Source organism: Echinops telfairi, unplaced genomic scaffold, assembly GCF_000313985.2.
Source record: "Echinops telfairi isolate 266 unplaced genomic scaffold, ASM31398v2 ScPeMD7_49;HRSCAF=173, whole genome shotgun sequence".
In the NCBI taxonomy this organism is placed as follows: Eukaryota; Metazoa; Chordata; class Mammalia; order Afrosoricida; family Tenrecidae; genus Echinops; species Echinops telfairi.
In genome coordinates this window covers 2,140,544-2,156,767 of record NW_022103947.1, presented here as the reverse complement: position 1 = coordinate 2,156,767, position 16,224 = coordinate 2,140,544, and the positions used below count along the sequence as shown (strand labels likewise).

General features: G+C 40.1%; 1 protein-coding gene across 1 annotated transcript in view; it reads right to left on the bottom strand.

Annotated features, from left to right (window-relative positions):
• The window catches only part of CNTN4 (contactin 4), a 1,263,733-nt gene that overhangs the window by 108,383 nt on the left and 1,139,126 nt on the right, over nt 1-16,224 (bottom strand). The window contains exon 15 of the mRNA XM_045290662.1: nt 12,456-12,583. Within this exon, the coding sequence (XP_045146597.1) occupies nt 12,456-12,583 (128 nt within the window). The remainder of the gene's footprint in view (nt 1-12,455; nt 12,584-16,224) is intronic.

Here is a 16,224-nt window from a genome sequence, read left to right as displayed (position 1 = left end):
ACCCGATGCAACCATCAAAAAACAAGAGACCCGAGTACTAGGAAGGCGAGGCTTCACCACCCATTTATCCCTCCGCCTTTCAACCAGACCCACATGTGATTATCGGCCAGGCTGGCACAATTAACTAACTCAGGTTCTAATATAATCTTGAAGAAACTTAAAATTCCACATTTTACCCCAATACAAGCACTGAATGCAGTTGAGATCATATCTGAAAAGTGGAAAGTTACAGTACGAATATCTATAAGTTGACTAGTATAATTTAAGTTTGAGGCAAAGCAACTCTGGGATATTCAGATTTCTCCTCTGTGCCTAGATGTACACCAAGTTTAGCTGAATTAGAACAGGAAACAATTCTCCTAAGCAGCAAAAAATGTGAACGTTCTGGAATGAAGCTGCCCATGAGGCAATAATCGTCCATCTTTTGTGGAATTGAAACCATTCAAGACTTAGTTCAGTCTAATTGGCTCCCACTTGTTTTCAAAGGGACATTAAAAGACAAAGGTGGTGAGTTTAAACCATGAGAGAAGCAATCATTTAACTCAGAGAACAGTGGGGCACATTTTTATACCTGGTTATTGTTTTGCCTACAGATTGCCTCAAGACAGAGTGATTATCTTTTAAATCAACTGGTTTTCAGTAATGAAAACACATCTACACTTATGTATCCAGTTGACTACATATGTGTGTTTGCAACCACATTTTCACTTCCCTAAACAGAAATAGCCCAACAAATATAGATAATGTATATATATCTAATAAAAGTTACATAACATCAAATGAGTCTCTTCATGCCCTCAAGTCAGTTCTTTCTAGATGGACTGCATCCGGTTGTGTCTAGCTGACCTTTTCAGACTACATCACTCCTTCCCAAAGCCATGGCAAGGTCCTATACAATGTGAGTTTTGGCCACCTTGAGGGAAATGTTACTTTCCAACCCCAAGTCAACTTCTGTTCACGGGACTGTCTACCACCTGCAATACTGCCTTTCATGTTTGGTAATGACACTCACAGATTTTCCAACCCCAGAATTCTGGCCGGAGAATATATTTTCTTTGAATGTTTAAAGTCAGCAGGAAGGATGAATGGTTGATTATTATTGCTAGACTCTGTCTAGGCCTGCAAATCCTCTTCTTTGGGGCTGACTTATTCAGCTTGGTGTCCTGCCAATGTGCATCGCATACAATCTACAAACAGTCCAGTGCATAGCCGCCACCACAAAGGCACTCCTAAAAACGTCTCTTTTTATTTATGCCAAAAGTCAAATCATCATCAGACTGGTAAATTTGAGGGAGTCTTTTTTGGTGGAGATCCACAAAAGGATATTGGAAGAATGAAAAAGAACAGCAGTACCTCAAAATATCACACAACTAAACAAGATGAGTGGCCTTGAAGCGCACCTCAAGGTTCCAAAGATCAGCCTCCAGGTCCCCACACACAGCTAGCAGGCTGTTAACAATGTGCTGGATCTCAACAAGGGGCTGGATCTCAAATGGCTTCAAAACAGATCTATCGTAACTGACATGTAAGCATTTCAGGGCACTGAAGACCAGGTCAGAGAAAGTTACAATATAGTTTTCAGGAGTGTAATTAAAAACAAAACAAAACAAAAAAACTAAACCTATGGCTTCTAATCTATGAAAAACTAGATGTATCAATATGCCATCTTAACCTAAATAAAATTTGGTTCAAATGAAGCACAGTTAGATTGCCAGGGTAGTTTAATCTCAACCTTAGTTACTAAAAGCAAAATAAAATAGAAATCTACAGTATTATGAAAACTTTAAAGGTTTGCTCTGAGCTAACAGACTTTCCAGATAGGGTTTTACCCAAACACCACAGGCATTAATTATCATTCTATTTTGCTTTTCATTGGAAGTCACCTGTGACAATCCTGAAAATATATAAGCTATTAGCTCCCACAACTGGTCTATCAGTTTTCACTGGTTGAGTTCCAGAAGCAGATTGCCAGGCCTTTTCCCCTAGCCTGTCTTAATCTGGAAGCTCCACTGAAACCTCTTCAGCTTCTTAACTGTACACAGCTTCCACTGACAGACGGGCAGAGGCTCTGCTGAGATGTAAAGGCCAGGAACCAAATCTGGGTCTCCCATGTGAAAGGAGAGAATTCTACCACTGCATCACCACTGCTCCTTTATTCAAGCACCTTTACGGCATATGATCTCTGTTGTAATTACTCAACTCTGTGGGAGAGAGATTTACAACTTCAGAAACCTAGGAAGCAGTTTTACCCTGTGCTATAGGGTTGCTATGAGTTAGAATGGACCGAATGACAGTTTTGGGGTTTGGAGACACTGCAATATGAAAGCAGTCGTAAGCAACATGCAAACTAATGGCATATTTATATTCCAATAAGGCTTTATTTGTTGACACTGAAATACGAATTTATAAAATCTCCACATATCACATTTTTTTGACCCAGTTGATTTTTTTTTAACCAGTAAAACGCATAAAAACTAGTCTTAGTACATGGGCAAGTCAAAAACTGGGAAGGGTGGATTTGGCCCATGGGCTATCGTTAGCAGACCCCTGAAAATCCTATGTTCTTAAAATTTAAAGCCAGTTGCCATTGAATCAAGTATGCTCATGGTGACCCCAGGAGTGTCATTAGGATTCAATGGCAGAATTTTCATAAGCAAATCACCAGACCCTTTTTTCTGGGGGCACCTCAGAGTCAACTCGAAACAGCCAATCATTTATTTAGCAGTGGAGCAGGATAATCAATTGCATTATCCAAAGACTCCTCTCAAACTTCAGTATGTGTGAAAATCAACTGGGTATTAATTTCAAAAGTGTATTATTTTACAGGCCTGAGGCCTTGAGATATAGACCTATTATGCTATGGCTGATGCCCAGGGAATCAGCGCTCAAGTGAACATTCACCTGAAGTGTGAAGTTCTTTGGTACACACCACTATACCTCAAAGTATAGTCTGGAACCAGCAAACCAGTAATTACTGAAAGTCATGGTGGATACAGGTCAGCCAGATCACCATGGTGACAGCATCTTTAGCTTAAGGCCCTGCATTTTCTTTTGAGCCCCTGAGGTCATCAGTAGGAGTTAGGGTTGCCATTACTATCATCATCTTGCTGAACCCCATCCAAGACAAACACTCTAAATTGCTCCTCTCCCTGTCAGCTACCTACCGTACTTAAAAGTCCCTGTGATCCGAGTGAAACACAGCATAGACACGATGCCAGGTGACAATGCACACCTGTTAACTCTCCCCTAAAAATCAAATGCATTAATGAGTGTAATAGTGCACATAAATGGAGTCTTCCTCACCCCGTATCGTTCTTCAAGACATCGTAGACAAGGCAATCCCTGAAGTTCATCTTTGTTTACAGATCGATGATCAGGCTTCCTGTTAGGAGTTGGGTATTGTGTTTAAAATTAAATCACATACCAAATCCCAAAAAGCTGGATTGAAAACTAAAATCAGTATCATTTAGGTATCTAGATGATGGGGAAATGAGTCAGCTCATGCATAATCTGAATCTTCCTCCGTTTCGTTGTAGTTTGGCAGAGACTTATTTGAAACCTTTTGCATCTCGTGTAATGGATTTGCCCCCTCTCTATCCTGCCCTAACTGCTGACCCTGCATTTGACACTCTCTCCAAAACACGTGGGGCAAGAAGAGGGAGAGACCTGGACTTTAAAAGCATTGGTAATGACAGAAGTTTTGTAAAACCATTAGGAAAAGTATGTTCTGATGTCTGACCTTCACGGTGTTTTAATCTCAGACATATGATGACATCAAAACGAATACTAGCACATTTTAAGGTGAGAGCACATGGTCTCTAATAAATTAGTCTCTTTGTAGATGTCCAAATGGAATTAAAATGCAGCACTCAATCATATTTCTGGCAAAACTGTTACATTTGCATGAAAGGCGCAGGACTCAAGTATTTCCAAAGCACAGTTCAGGACTGGGCACAGTTCACGCGGAGTTCAACATGGTTTTCTCTGCCTTTCTCGTGCATCAAGCGATGGGGCAGCTTTCTAAACTGCATGTCTCACTTTATGTTAATGCCATTCTCAGAGTCCTCTTGGCATGAATGCTGCTCTGCGCCCAAGCTCACTGTCCACCAATGCCTGTGGGGGCCTGAACCTAGTGCTGGCAGATAAATGTTCTCTTAAATTGCTTCTGACCTTACCCAAAGTAACAAGAGGGTTAATTCTGTGAATGTATTGACCAGACAAAGCTCATATTTTTTCTTCTCACCACTTCTAGAAGAATCCAAGAATTGGTGGGCCCCTGGGGAGAAAGGCACTCACCGTATGTGGTGAGCGCCAGTAGCTGAGCTCCAGTAGATATCAACCTTGTAAGGAATGAGTCAGCTGGAGCACAGCACATCTTGATCTCATGGACTCATGCCACAAATCTCTGCTGACCCTGCTGCCTTGGCTCTTCCTTTTCCTCATGTGTTATGGACTAGACCAGCGGTTCTCAACCTGTGGGCCGCAACCCCTTTGGGGGTCGAATGACCCTTTCCCAGGGGTCGCCCGATTCATAACAGCAGCGAAATTACAGTTATGAAGTAACAACGAAAATAATTTTATGGTTGGGGGGGTCACCACGATATGAGGAACTATTCAAGGTTGGCAGCATTAGGAAGGATGAGAACCACTGGACTAGACTGTGTCTCCACAAGAGAAACACTGAAGTGCTCACCTTTGTGCCTGTGTATGGAAACCTGTTTGGGGAAACAGATATTCTTTGCCAATATTAGGTAATGACCTCACGCAGGAGAAGCGTAGAAGGGTGTTGTAGTCAATTGCCTCCAGTTGATTCTGACTTATAGCGACCCCAAGTGTTAGAAAGTAGACCTGCTCCATGGGTTTTATTGCTGTAATCTTGTCCGGCACATGCCTTCAGATCTTCCCTTCCACAGAGTTGCTGGGTGGCTTTGAACCACATGAGGGATCTAGGTGGTATGGATGGTCTGCACTCGAAGGCTATCATGAATGTTGGCTGGTCAACCCCACCAGATGCTCTGCTGGAGAAAACTTTGGCACTCGGCTTCCATAAAACATTTACAGCTTTGGACACTGTATGTGGCTGTTCTACCCTGAGATATCAGGTTGTTGCGACTTGGAATTGACTGCGTGGAAGCGGTTTCAGTTTTGGTCTAGTTCAGCATTTCTCAACCTGTGGGTCGTGACCCCTTTGGGAGTCAAAGGACCCTTTCACAGGGGTCACTCAATTCATAACAGTAGCAAAATTAGAGTTATGAAGTAGCAAGTGAAATAATTTTATGGTTGCAGGTCCACCACAGCATGAGGAACTGTATTCAAGGGTCCCAGTATTAGGAAGGTTGAGAACCAATCGTTTAGTTCAAGAGACCTTAAGCAGGTTAGGAGACCTGGTTGGTGACTTAGTGGGTTGCATGTTGGGCTGCTAACCAAAAGGTCAGTGGTTCAAACCCACCAGTCCGTCCTTGGGAGAAATATGCGGGTGCCTGCTCCCATTAAATACGTATGGCCTCGAAACCCTACAAAACAGTCCTCCTCTGCCTAGAGGGAAACTCTCCATCAGAATCACCTTCATGGAAGTGGGTTTGGTTTGAATTTACCAGATCAGAGTGGGCCCTAATTCTATGTGCTTGGTGCCCTAGAGTTGGAAGAGATGAGGAAGGGTCTTTTTGTACAGTGGACAGAGAGCACAGCCCTGAAAACACCCTGAGTCCAAATTCTAGCCTCCACACTGTGATGTGTGATTTCTGTTCCTTAAAACCATGCACCTCAGGGCATCCTAGGGAGTAGAGACACCAGCTCTGAGAAATGTTTTTGGTTTAAAGTGTTCCATCTGCTGCAGCAAAAGTAGGGTGCACTAGTCCCGACACACCTTCCTCTCAGTGCTGCCCACAAGTCCACAAAAATCTACTAAAAACTGCGCATACATTTCCCAAACATTAGTCCATCACATATCATCTTCATGAATTTTTGCACATTCTTTCTGGACAGTGCAAGCATACCTATTTTATTTTTGCTAATTCAAGCCTCTACTTAAATATACGTTTAATGAGATTTTAGAAAATATTGCCATTCATTGCAAAAGAGCATTTCCCTAGTACACATTGGGAAAAACAATTACTAATATTTTTTAATTAAAGAAAGGAAGTTGTTACCCAGTGCGATTTAGAATCTACCCAGGCCTCTGAGAGAGGAAGACATGGTCAATTTACATTGGAAGTGACTGTGTAGACCTAACACCACTGCTATAAATCTCACAAGAAAGCAAGAAATAAAGTATTTCGTTTCTTAAGATAGGTAGAAGTTCCTACTTCAGCAAAGTGTACACACACACACACACACACACACACCTACACGGTGTATTGTATCTTGGGTTATTTAACAATGTTATAACTGTAAGTTTTGTATCAGGGTCCAATCTGAGGTGGGCAGCAGGCAACTTCATGGTTGGTTGGGAGTAGTTTTGACCTTGGTCAAATGGTGCAACTGGGATGTGAATTCTGATGGGAATGAAATAGATTTCCTTTCTGCCAACTATCTTATAAACCACGAAAGCCAAGACTTGTGAGAAGGATGATATGCAAACATGGGACACAACTTGTGCCTATGTGCAAAAAGGTTCCACTTTCAATTGAATAAGAGGGCTTTGTAAAATTCATGAAAGATTACATGACTTTTCAAATCCATTTTTCCAAAATAAACAAACAAAAACAATTGAAACCCCTTCACACAGAAGAACTTTTATAGGCTCTTGAAAAGAGCATTCCTATGAAAACTCTCATAAGGCAAAACGGTGCAAAGTGAAGAAACACTTGCCATGGATTTATATGGTAGGTTTTATTGTGGCATTCTCAAAACCCTAAAAGTACCCTTCTGTGTCATACCTAATAACACATAAAGCCTAAAGTAACATGAACGCATACCGTTCATCCTTGGACATGTTGTCAGGAGAGACCAGTCCCTGGAAAGTGACATCATGATTGGTAAAGCGGAGGAGAGGGAAAAAGAGGGAGACACTCAATGATATTGACAGATACAGTGACTCATGGACTGGGCAGTGTTTTGGTCTCTGTTCCACAGGGTCTTTATGAGAGGTAACTGACGCAATGGCACCTAACAACAATGACAACACCGTGCTCATAGACAAGACTCATTTCGAGACGAAACAGATGCTGAGATTGTAGTTCCCATGACCGAGCTTGGCAGCACTATTCTCACTGCAAAACACATTCTAAATGCTAGTTTTATTCCCCCTTTTTTCTTAAGAGATAAAATTCTCTGCCAGTTTTTTTAAACAGTTACAAATATAAGTCTTTTGTAAAAATGAAGAGGTATAAAGTGAATTTTTGAGAAATACGGGGAACCCGTTCATGGCTTCAGTTTTAGTTGTTTAGAATCTTCTGTCATCCTCTTACAGAGAGAGCCTTGGTGGCACATGGGCTGCTCACCACAGAATTGGCAATCATACCCAAGAGTTGTTACATGGGAGAGAGATTAGCTAGTCTAATTCCAGAAAAATTTACAGTCAAGGAAACCTGACAGAAGTTCTACTCTGCCCCATAAGGTCTGTGTCGGTTGAAATCAACTTCACGGCTATGGATTGAATACTACTTTTAACCATTTATATGTGGGACTTCCATTTACATTGGAAGTGACTGTGTAGACCTAACACCACTGCTATAAATCTCACAAGAAAGCAAGAAATAAAGTATTTCGTTTCTTAAGATAGGTAGAAGTTCCTACTTCAGCAAAGTGTACTTCTCTTTGCTAACCATTCTAATGGCTTTAGGGTAGAGACTTTAGAAATGTCTGTTTCACGGTGGTTTAGAATGCAGTTATGCACCTCATAGTGCCCCTTCATGCAATGTCCCATCATAGTATTCCCATGGTTCCTACCACTAAGCCTATTCTATTAAAGGTTTGAGGTACATACAATGATTTGTAATAACCAATGAGTACTGCTTTGGGAAGAACATTAAAAAATTATTATGTTAAAGATTTTGTTTTGTATATCTGGAAATTATTGTTTTTTAATTTTGTGTGTGTTGCTGTTTGATATATTAATTTTTTAACTTTTTGTTGTGAATTGAGTGAAAGTTTACTAAGTATATAAGTTTTCCATTTAACAATTCATACACATTTTGTTTCATCTCATGAATTGGAATCCCTAAAATGCAATATCACTTATCCTATCTCCTCCCTATGTTTCCCATTTGCTTCCATTTGCCCTTCTTTCCTTATTTTTAGACTTCTATTTCTTTTTTTTAATGAAATCATTTAATTGGGGGATTTTACAGCTCTTATCACAATCCATACATCCATCCTTTGGGTCAAGGACATTTGTGCATATGTTGCCATCATCATTTTCAAAGCATTTTCTTTCTACTTGAGCCCTTGATATCATCTCCTCATTTTATCCCTCCCTCCTTCACCTTTCCTCCCTTAAGAACCCTTCATAAATTATCCCCTTCTTTCTTAACCCTTTTTAACTTTGTTCTTGGGTAAATGCTTCCTGTGTTAGGCCTGGTTGGCTAGAGAAACAAATCTAGAGACACTCTATGTAAGAGAGAGTTTTATATCAAAGAGCAAGTGTATATTGAGAAAACATCCCAGCCCAGTCCAGATCAAGTCCATAAATCTGATATTAGTCCATATGTCCAATAATACTCTATAAATTCCTCTGCAGACTCATGCAACACATGCAATCATGCTGAATGCAGGAAGATCATAGGCAGGTAGGTGAAAAGCCTAGTGACGGTGGAAGCATCTCAGCGCTGGTGTGGGTCTCCTTGTGGATCCTCCAGCTCTCTGAGTGTGGCACCTCAATAGGAAGGTGAAGCAGAGAGAGCGAATGGCCAGCTTCCAGGAAGAAAGAGAGGAAGTTGCCAGAATCCGCATGAGAAAGCCATGCCCACAGGAAGGCTGTATGTGACCTGAGTGACAGGCTAGACTCCACCCCTGCACTCTTAATATCCTCAAGCTATTAGGCTGTTTATTTCCAGACCTGAAGTGTGTCTAAGGGCTACACTTGCAGGTGTTCCATCATTCTCTATGTGATGAGTAATCCTGGTATATTTTATGATTTTGAGTTTTGGAAGTAGTAGCTGGGAACCATCTAGATCTGTTGGTCTCAGGGTTGAGGGGATTTATATTCCCATGGTCCATTAATCCATTGGATTAATTGTTCTCATGTGTCCTCAATTGTGTTCACTCTTCTTTGCTATGGAAATGGAGAGATTAATAGCTGCACCTTGTATCACCTTTCAGAAGCTCTTAAGACCACAATAGCCGGTCTCTATTTACCAAAGTGGGATAGAGAACATTGTCTTTGTTAATCATATTATGCTCATTGATCTTGGTGACCCCAAGATTATGGTTTAGTACCGCAGCTTAATTCACTCATTCTCTCCAGGGGTTTGATTACATGTAAGAATTTTTCATAACTTTTCCTCCTGTATGAACAGTCATATATCCACACGCTTGGATATATTTGCAACAAAGGCACAGATATCCTCTTTATGCCCTGTATATCTTTGTTGGCTTACTGCCACTCTCCCTCCCATGCTACAAAACAGCATTCCCTTATGTTTCCTTTAACTCTTTTACTCCTCCCCATGTGGAAAGTGTTTCTTTAATGACATTTTGTGCATAGAAAGCTACACTATACACTATTATTAAGATGAACATTTGACTAACTGATGCTAAATAGGAACCTTCTCTAATTGTTATGACTTATGTAATTTGACTTAATGCCCGACTTTAAGAGTGTAACTAGTTCATAATCTGAGTCCTATGTGTACATACTATGGACTTTGCACAACATCCAAATCACATGATGTCCTATTTCACAAATTATACCGTGGGCATTAAGTGACACCTGACTGTATGTACATAACTACCATGTTACAGGATCCCTGAGTGGCACAAACAGTTAAGTGTTCAAATATTAGTCTTAAAGGTTGGTTGGTAGTTGAAACTCACTTAGAGGCATCTCAGTGATTAGATCAGATGATTTGCTTCTGAAAGCCTTGAACCCCCATAGAGAAGTTCTACTCTGGACACATGGGGTCACACATGGGGAACTGGAATTGACTCCATGGCAACTAACAACAACTATGATCATGTTTAAGACGAAAGTAACTCCTAATATTTCCATAATGTTAAATATTTAGCATAGATGATCTCATTTAGTCATTAAAACAACCCTATAAAGTCAGCACTCCTATTTTCCCCATGATTTTGTTCAAGGTCACAGAGCTGGCAACTGGGAGAAAGGAGATTCAAACTCATATCTCTTTAACCCAAAGCCTACCTCCTTAATCACTAAGATTGGACATGTCACCTGGAGAAGGACATCATACTTGGCAAAGTGGCAGGGCCGTGGAACTGAGCAAGACCCTTGACAAGCTGATTGACACCGCGGCTATAATGATGGACTCCAACATGACAATGATTGGAAGGGTGGTGCAGGATCAGATGGTGTTTCCTTCTGTTGTTCACAGGGTCACTATAAGTCGGAGCTGAGTGGACGGCACCTCACAGTAACAAAATTGCTCACTAGAATTCTACATATCTCCACAGCACTAGCCACCAATTTCTAAAGGAGATTCACAGGCCCCAGCTCTGCCACGGATCAGCTCTGAAAGCTTGAGTGCCTCTTAGTCTTAGTATGAATAATTATGTTTCTCCTTACCCAGTATATTAATAAAGATCTCTAGCTGGAAGACTATTTTACAAAAGTTACCTACCCCCTTTCACTGGCCCTGTGAAAGAATGAGCATACAGTGAGACACACTCTACAGTGTTAGTGCTGTTCTAAGAGAATAATGGCATAGTAGCTACGCGTTGAGCTGCTAACCACCAAGTAAGTAGTCCAGAATCACCAGCTGCTCCTTGGGAAAAGGACTTGGCTTTCTACTCCAGGAAAGCTTTACCACTTTGGAAAAGGGTCGCTCTGTCTCGTAGGGTCACACTATTAGGTGGAGCAACTTGAGGGCAGGATGGAACGCGTTATAGCTGGGGTTCGTCTAAACACAGATTTGCCTCTACTCCTCAGACTTCCAGTTTGTATCTGCATATGTTCACATCGAAAAGGCTTTCCAAACTAGTAATACTTTTCCTTACATGTTCCTTGAACCCATCCTTCAATGTTCTAATGTGTCTAAAATATGCTATCGGGTGAATTTTAGCTTTTCTCTTTATGTTTAAAAAATGAGGCAACTATTCTTTTTGGATAATTTTACTTATTTTAGGTAACCTTATTTCACAAAGGATTCTGCAAATGAATATAAAGGAAATCATGTGACAACTCATCTGTACTATTACTCAGAAATAGGAAAAATGAGTGAAAAGAAAAATTCTGTATGCAGTGGAAACAACCAAGTAGAACAAAACCCCTGCCCCATTATGGTACTGACTCAAAGAGACCTTATGTGACAGTGTAGAACTGCCCACAGGTTCTTCAAGGCTAGAATCTTCATAGTGCTAGATTCCCCTGTTGTTTTCCTAGAAGATGGCTGATGGGCCTTCCGCTCTGGTCATTCTGTTAGCAGTGCTTAACCACTGTTCTGCCAGGACCCCACAAGTAGAACAATCAGGATTTCTGAGTTCAAGTTCCTTTTTTGGCTGCTGGTGACCTAGATAAAAGTCATCAGCCTGAGTCTTAGCTTCCTTAATCAGTCATTGAGGATCGCTTCCACACAAAAATCTTATGACCCAGCAAGGTAAAAAATGACAGGAATGCAAATTATATGCAAATTAAGATCTCATCCTTAACAACTCTTACTAAACACTTCCCAAACACTAAACACTAAAACTTTTAGAAACATTAGATAGATTGGAATCCACATGGTGCTGGAATAGGCTCACATCATGCACTATGCTAAAAGCATAAAGAATGCTTTGTCATAAGCTATGAAATTCCCAGGCTAAGATATATGGAATATTTTATTTCCTTAAAACTTACAGGGCTGTCTACATGCCTAGAGCAAAACACAGAAGTGATCAAACCCTTTATTAGTAGAATCATTGATAGCCATATCTTTGAATAACTGTGGCAGTTCTTTTTAAAAATCACCAATGTCACTTTTTAAGCAATGTTTGCTAAAAATAATATTTGAGTCCTGGGTTTTTAATTTGTTCACACATTGTTGTTAGACATGAATTTCAAATCCCTAGAGACTTGAAAGAAATTTAAAGGAGGGAAGATACAATATTACAATAGGTACAATGGTTGCAATTCTCAAAATTGTATTGAATGATACTGGAGTAAGATAGCCTTTCAATCATATTCATTAGCAATAGTTGGCCAAGAATTACCAATCATATGTTTGCTATGATGAATTAATTTAGCAATGCAGTGATATCTGTAGAGATTAATGTGAATGACGACACTCCTATAGATGACATGGTTAGGAATGAGGGCATATACAAATATAGGGGTCCTCTGGGTTAGTCATTACCTTTTACCACCAAGTTTCCAGTACTGCTAGCGGTTCCAAAATGATTCGTGGCTATACATGTATAACTCCCAGCATCTAACTTAGTGACATTCACGATTCTGAGCCTTCCATCTTCTGAAATGATAATTCTGAAATAAAAATGAATTTTAAAAAATGGTTAGTCTATTTCATCTGACTCATGGGAGACAATTTATGGGATTGGTCCAATATAAGTCATGGCTGGATCACTTGAGAGTCACATCTTTATGTAGGGTGAACTAGTATAAATATAATTAGAATATACCCCTTATTTAGCACTTTCAGTACCATTTTTTTCTTGCTGAAATGTTCTCAACATTCAGAGGGAGTAACTTTTAAAAACATTAGATAGGTTGGAATCACTCTTTGAGCCAAATTATGCAAAGGAAGGCTTATTATGGACCACTGCCAACACTGCTAATAAGGGCTAAAAAAGAATCCCCTGATTGACTATGTTAGGCATTTCCATTGCAAGTGGTTTTTCTAGACAAGAGGTTCCAATTAAATGAGGCATTATTAAGCATATTTGTGTTCTGAAATATGTCAACCCATACAGTTTTTAATGAGATGCAAATGAACTTAAAAAATTAAAATATTCCACAACTTACTATGACTTTGGCCAAATAGCAAACGTCAATGGTATATTTCCGGCCAACAACGAGGGACCCATGTCTATTACCTGGGGGCACCTCTGGTGAGAGATACAAAAGCTGGGCCAGAAAGGACCTTAGACAACTTTGCTTTAGATATGACTGTGGCAAAAGAAAGGAGCCCCGGTACTACTATGTGTTAGGCTGCTAAACATGAAGTCAGTGGTTCAATCACACCAGCCACTCTTCAGGAGAAAGATGAGGCTGTCTGTACATATGTAAACATTTACAGTCTGGGAAACATTTTATATGGTTGCTGTGGGTCAGAGACAACTTGATGGTAGAGAGTTCGTTTTGGTAACAGAAGAGAGCAGAAAGATACTAAGAGGAATATGTCATACAGTCTGGCTTAGAAAGTGATAAACAAGCAATGCATATAGATAACTCATTCAAGGTAAATGTTGGCCCCTTCACCACTTAACCACTGCACCACCAAGGATGAGAGGTTGAGATTTGAATCGACCCAGAAGCATCTTAGAAGAAAAACATGACAACCTAGTTATTAAAAATCACCCATGGAAAGTCCTTTGGAGCATAGTTCTAATCTGACACACCATGGATCACTATGAATTGGAAATGACTCATGGTCAACTGGTCCCTCACCATCAGGTCTTAGCAGAGATGTAGCCCATTCTTAGAGACATCTCCTGGCATACAGTCCTAACGTGGATCTCCCCACAATTCTGCTCCCTGGCAGCCCCTTTATTTGTTTACACTGAACACGACCTGAAATTTTTATCTGTGTGCTTTAAAATTGTTTCCTCAAATAGAATATTAATTTCTCTGAAATAAAAAACTAAGTTGGTCTAGTGGTAGATCCAGATCTAGTGGTGGATACATGGTGGACACACACACACAAAAATGTTTGTTAAGGGTCTGAGTAAATAAGTAAATATCTTCAGAGCAAAATTGATGCTGAGTTGCAGCAATTTAGTATGAAGGAAGCATTTAGTATTAGTGCTAGCTTCAACAGAAGCCATTACAAAAACAAATGAGGGGTCTAAGCAGGGATGAAGGAGCCTGGTGGCACAGTAGTTAAGCTAACTGAAGAGCTACTAAAAACTGGTAGCTCTGTGGTAGTTACATAACTTCATGTTGACTTGATAAATAGCGGGTAGGGGTGGAGCCTAGCCTGTTAATCAGGTCACAGCCTGATGATGCCTTCTTGTGGGTGAGGCCTTTTCATGAGGATGATTCTGGGAACTTTCTCTTTCTCCATGGAAGTGGGCCACACACTCTCTATCTGCCTTCACCTTCCTGTTGACCAGCCTCAATGAGACCTGCGTGAGTCCTGGAGATGTGTCTACCACTATTTAATCCACAAGATGTTCCACTCACTGGCCTGTGATCTTCCTGCATTTTACATCATTGCTTGTGACTTTGTGATTCTGAAGAGGGACTTATGGACTAGTAGTGGGCTTAACGACTTGCCTGGGTTGGGATGTTTTATTGATGAATAATTACTTCTTGATATAAAACTCTCTCTTACTCATATATGAGTGTCCCTGGATTTGTTTCTCTAGTCTACCTGGTAAAACACAAGCTCCATGGAATAAAATACCTGGAAATTGGCTCCCATAAAGATTACAGTCTTGGAGACCCTATTGGGAAGTCTGTTCTGTCATATGGGGTTGCTATGTGTTGAAATTGACATAGTGACACTAAGACTAATTTTAGATGTTTTGTCTTTTTTCAAGTAATCCTGGTGGTACAATGGTTAAGTTCTTAGCTGTGGTCTAGAGGGTAGGCAGTTCAAACCCACTAGCTGCTCAATGGAAGAAAAGACATTGATTTGCTCTCATAAAAATTACAGGATGGGGAACCCTATATGGCAGTTCCACTCTACCCTTTAGGGTTACTAGGAATTGTAATCTTCTCAATACTACATAGCAACAACATTAGCAAGAGTTAACATTGAAAAAACAAACTGTGTTCTCTTACTCATTTGTAAAAATGGGGTAAAAACTGGACAACCTCTTATCATACTTTTAAAATTATCCTTTTTGTACTTCAAATATCCTTTCTGACAATCTGAAGTCAATAGAAACATTAACTAAGTCATCCCAACACACTGCAAAAGACATATTCAATGAAGCCTTTTGCACAGTCACACCACAGATGGACCCATAACAGTTGCTTAGTAAAGATCATCTAATACTTCATTTGCCAAAGAACAGATGTACTGACAAAAATAGAGTGGTGATCAAATGCTAATTGCCTCAATAATCATTCTAAACTTGCAAAATCTTTATACCACCTCACAAAAATAGCTTTAAGAGTTAATCATATTCCTATTTATAAAATAATTCACTAGAAATTATGAAATGTTGATATATGAAAACTCAACAAGTGGGTGACATTCATGCTTTGAATGTGAGTCTTTTCTTCCATGCGATAGTATAGGCCTGGGGCACATTCAGTACTCTGAGGGTTGAGTTAACTCTTTGAAAGGATATTGTTGTTGATGAGTATAATTGATTTTCAACTTCTAAGGAGACCTGGTGGTATAGTGGTTATCCATTGGGCTGCAAGCTGCATGGTCGGCAGTTCTAAACCACAAGCAGCTCCGCTGGTAAAAGACTGGGTTTTGTACTCCCATGAACAGTTACAGTCTCTGAAACCCACAGGGGGTTGCTATGAGTCAGCATTAATTCTATGGCAGTGAGTTTGCTATTTTAGTGACATTATGTGACAGAGTAGAACTTCCTCATAATGTTTCCTAGGTTGTAACCTTTATTGGAGCAGACTGTCAGATCTTTCTTACAAAGAGCCATTGGGTAGGCTTGTACTTCCAACCCTTCAGTTCACAGCTAAGCATTTAACCACTGAGCCACCAGGTGTCATTTTCAAAGAATTAAAAAGAGAAAGAAAGAAAGAAAGAAAGAAAGAAAGAAAGAAAGAAAGAAAGAAAGAAAGAAAGAAAGAAGAAGAAAATCAAACTTGTCACCTTAGAGTAGATTACAACTTATAGCAACACTACAGGAGGACAGAGTCGAACTGCCCCATGAGGTTCTAAAGACATAGTCTTTTTTTTTAAATCGTTTTATTAGGGGCTCATACCACTCTTATCACAATCCATACATACATCAATTGCATAAAGC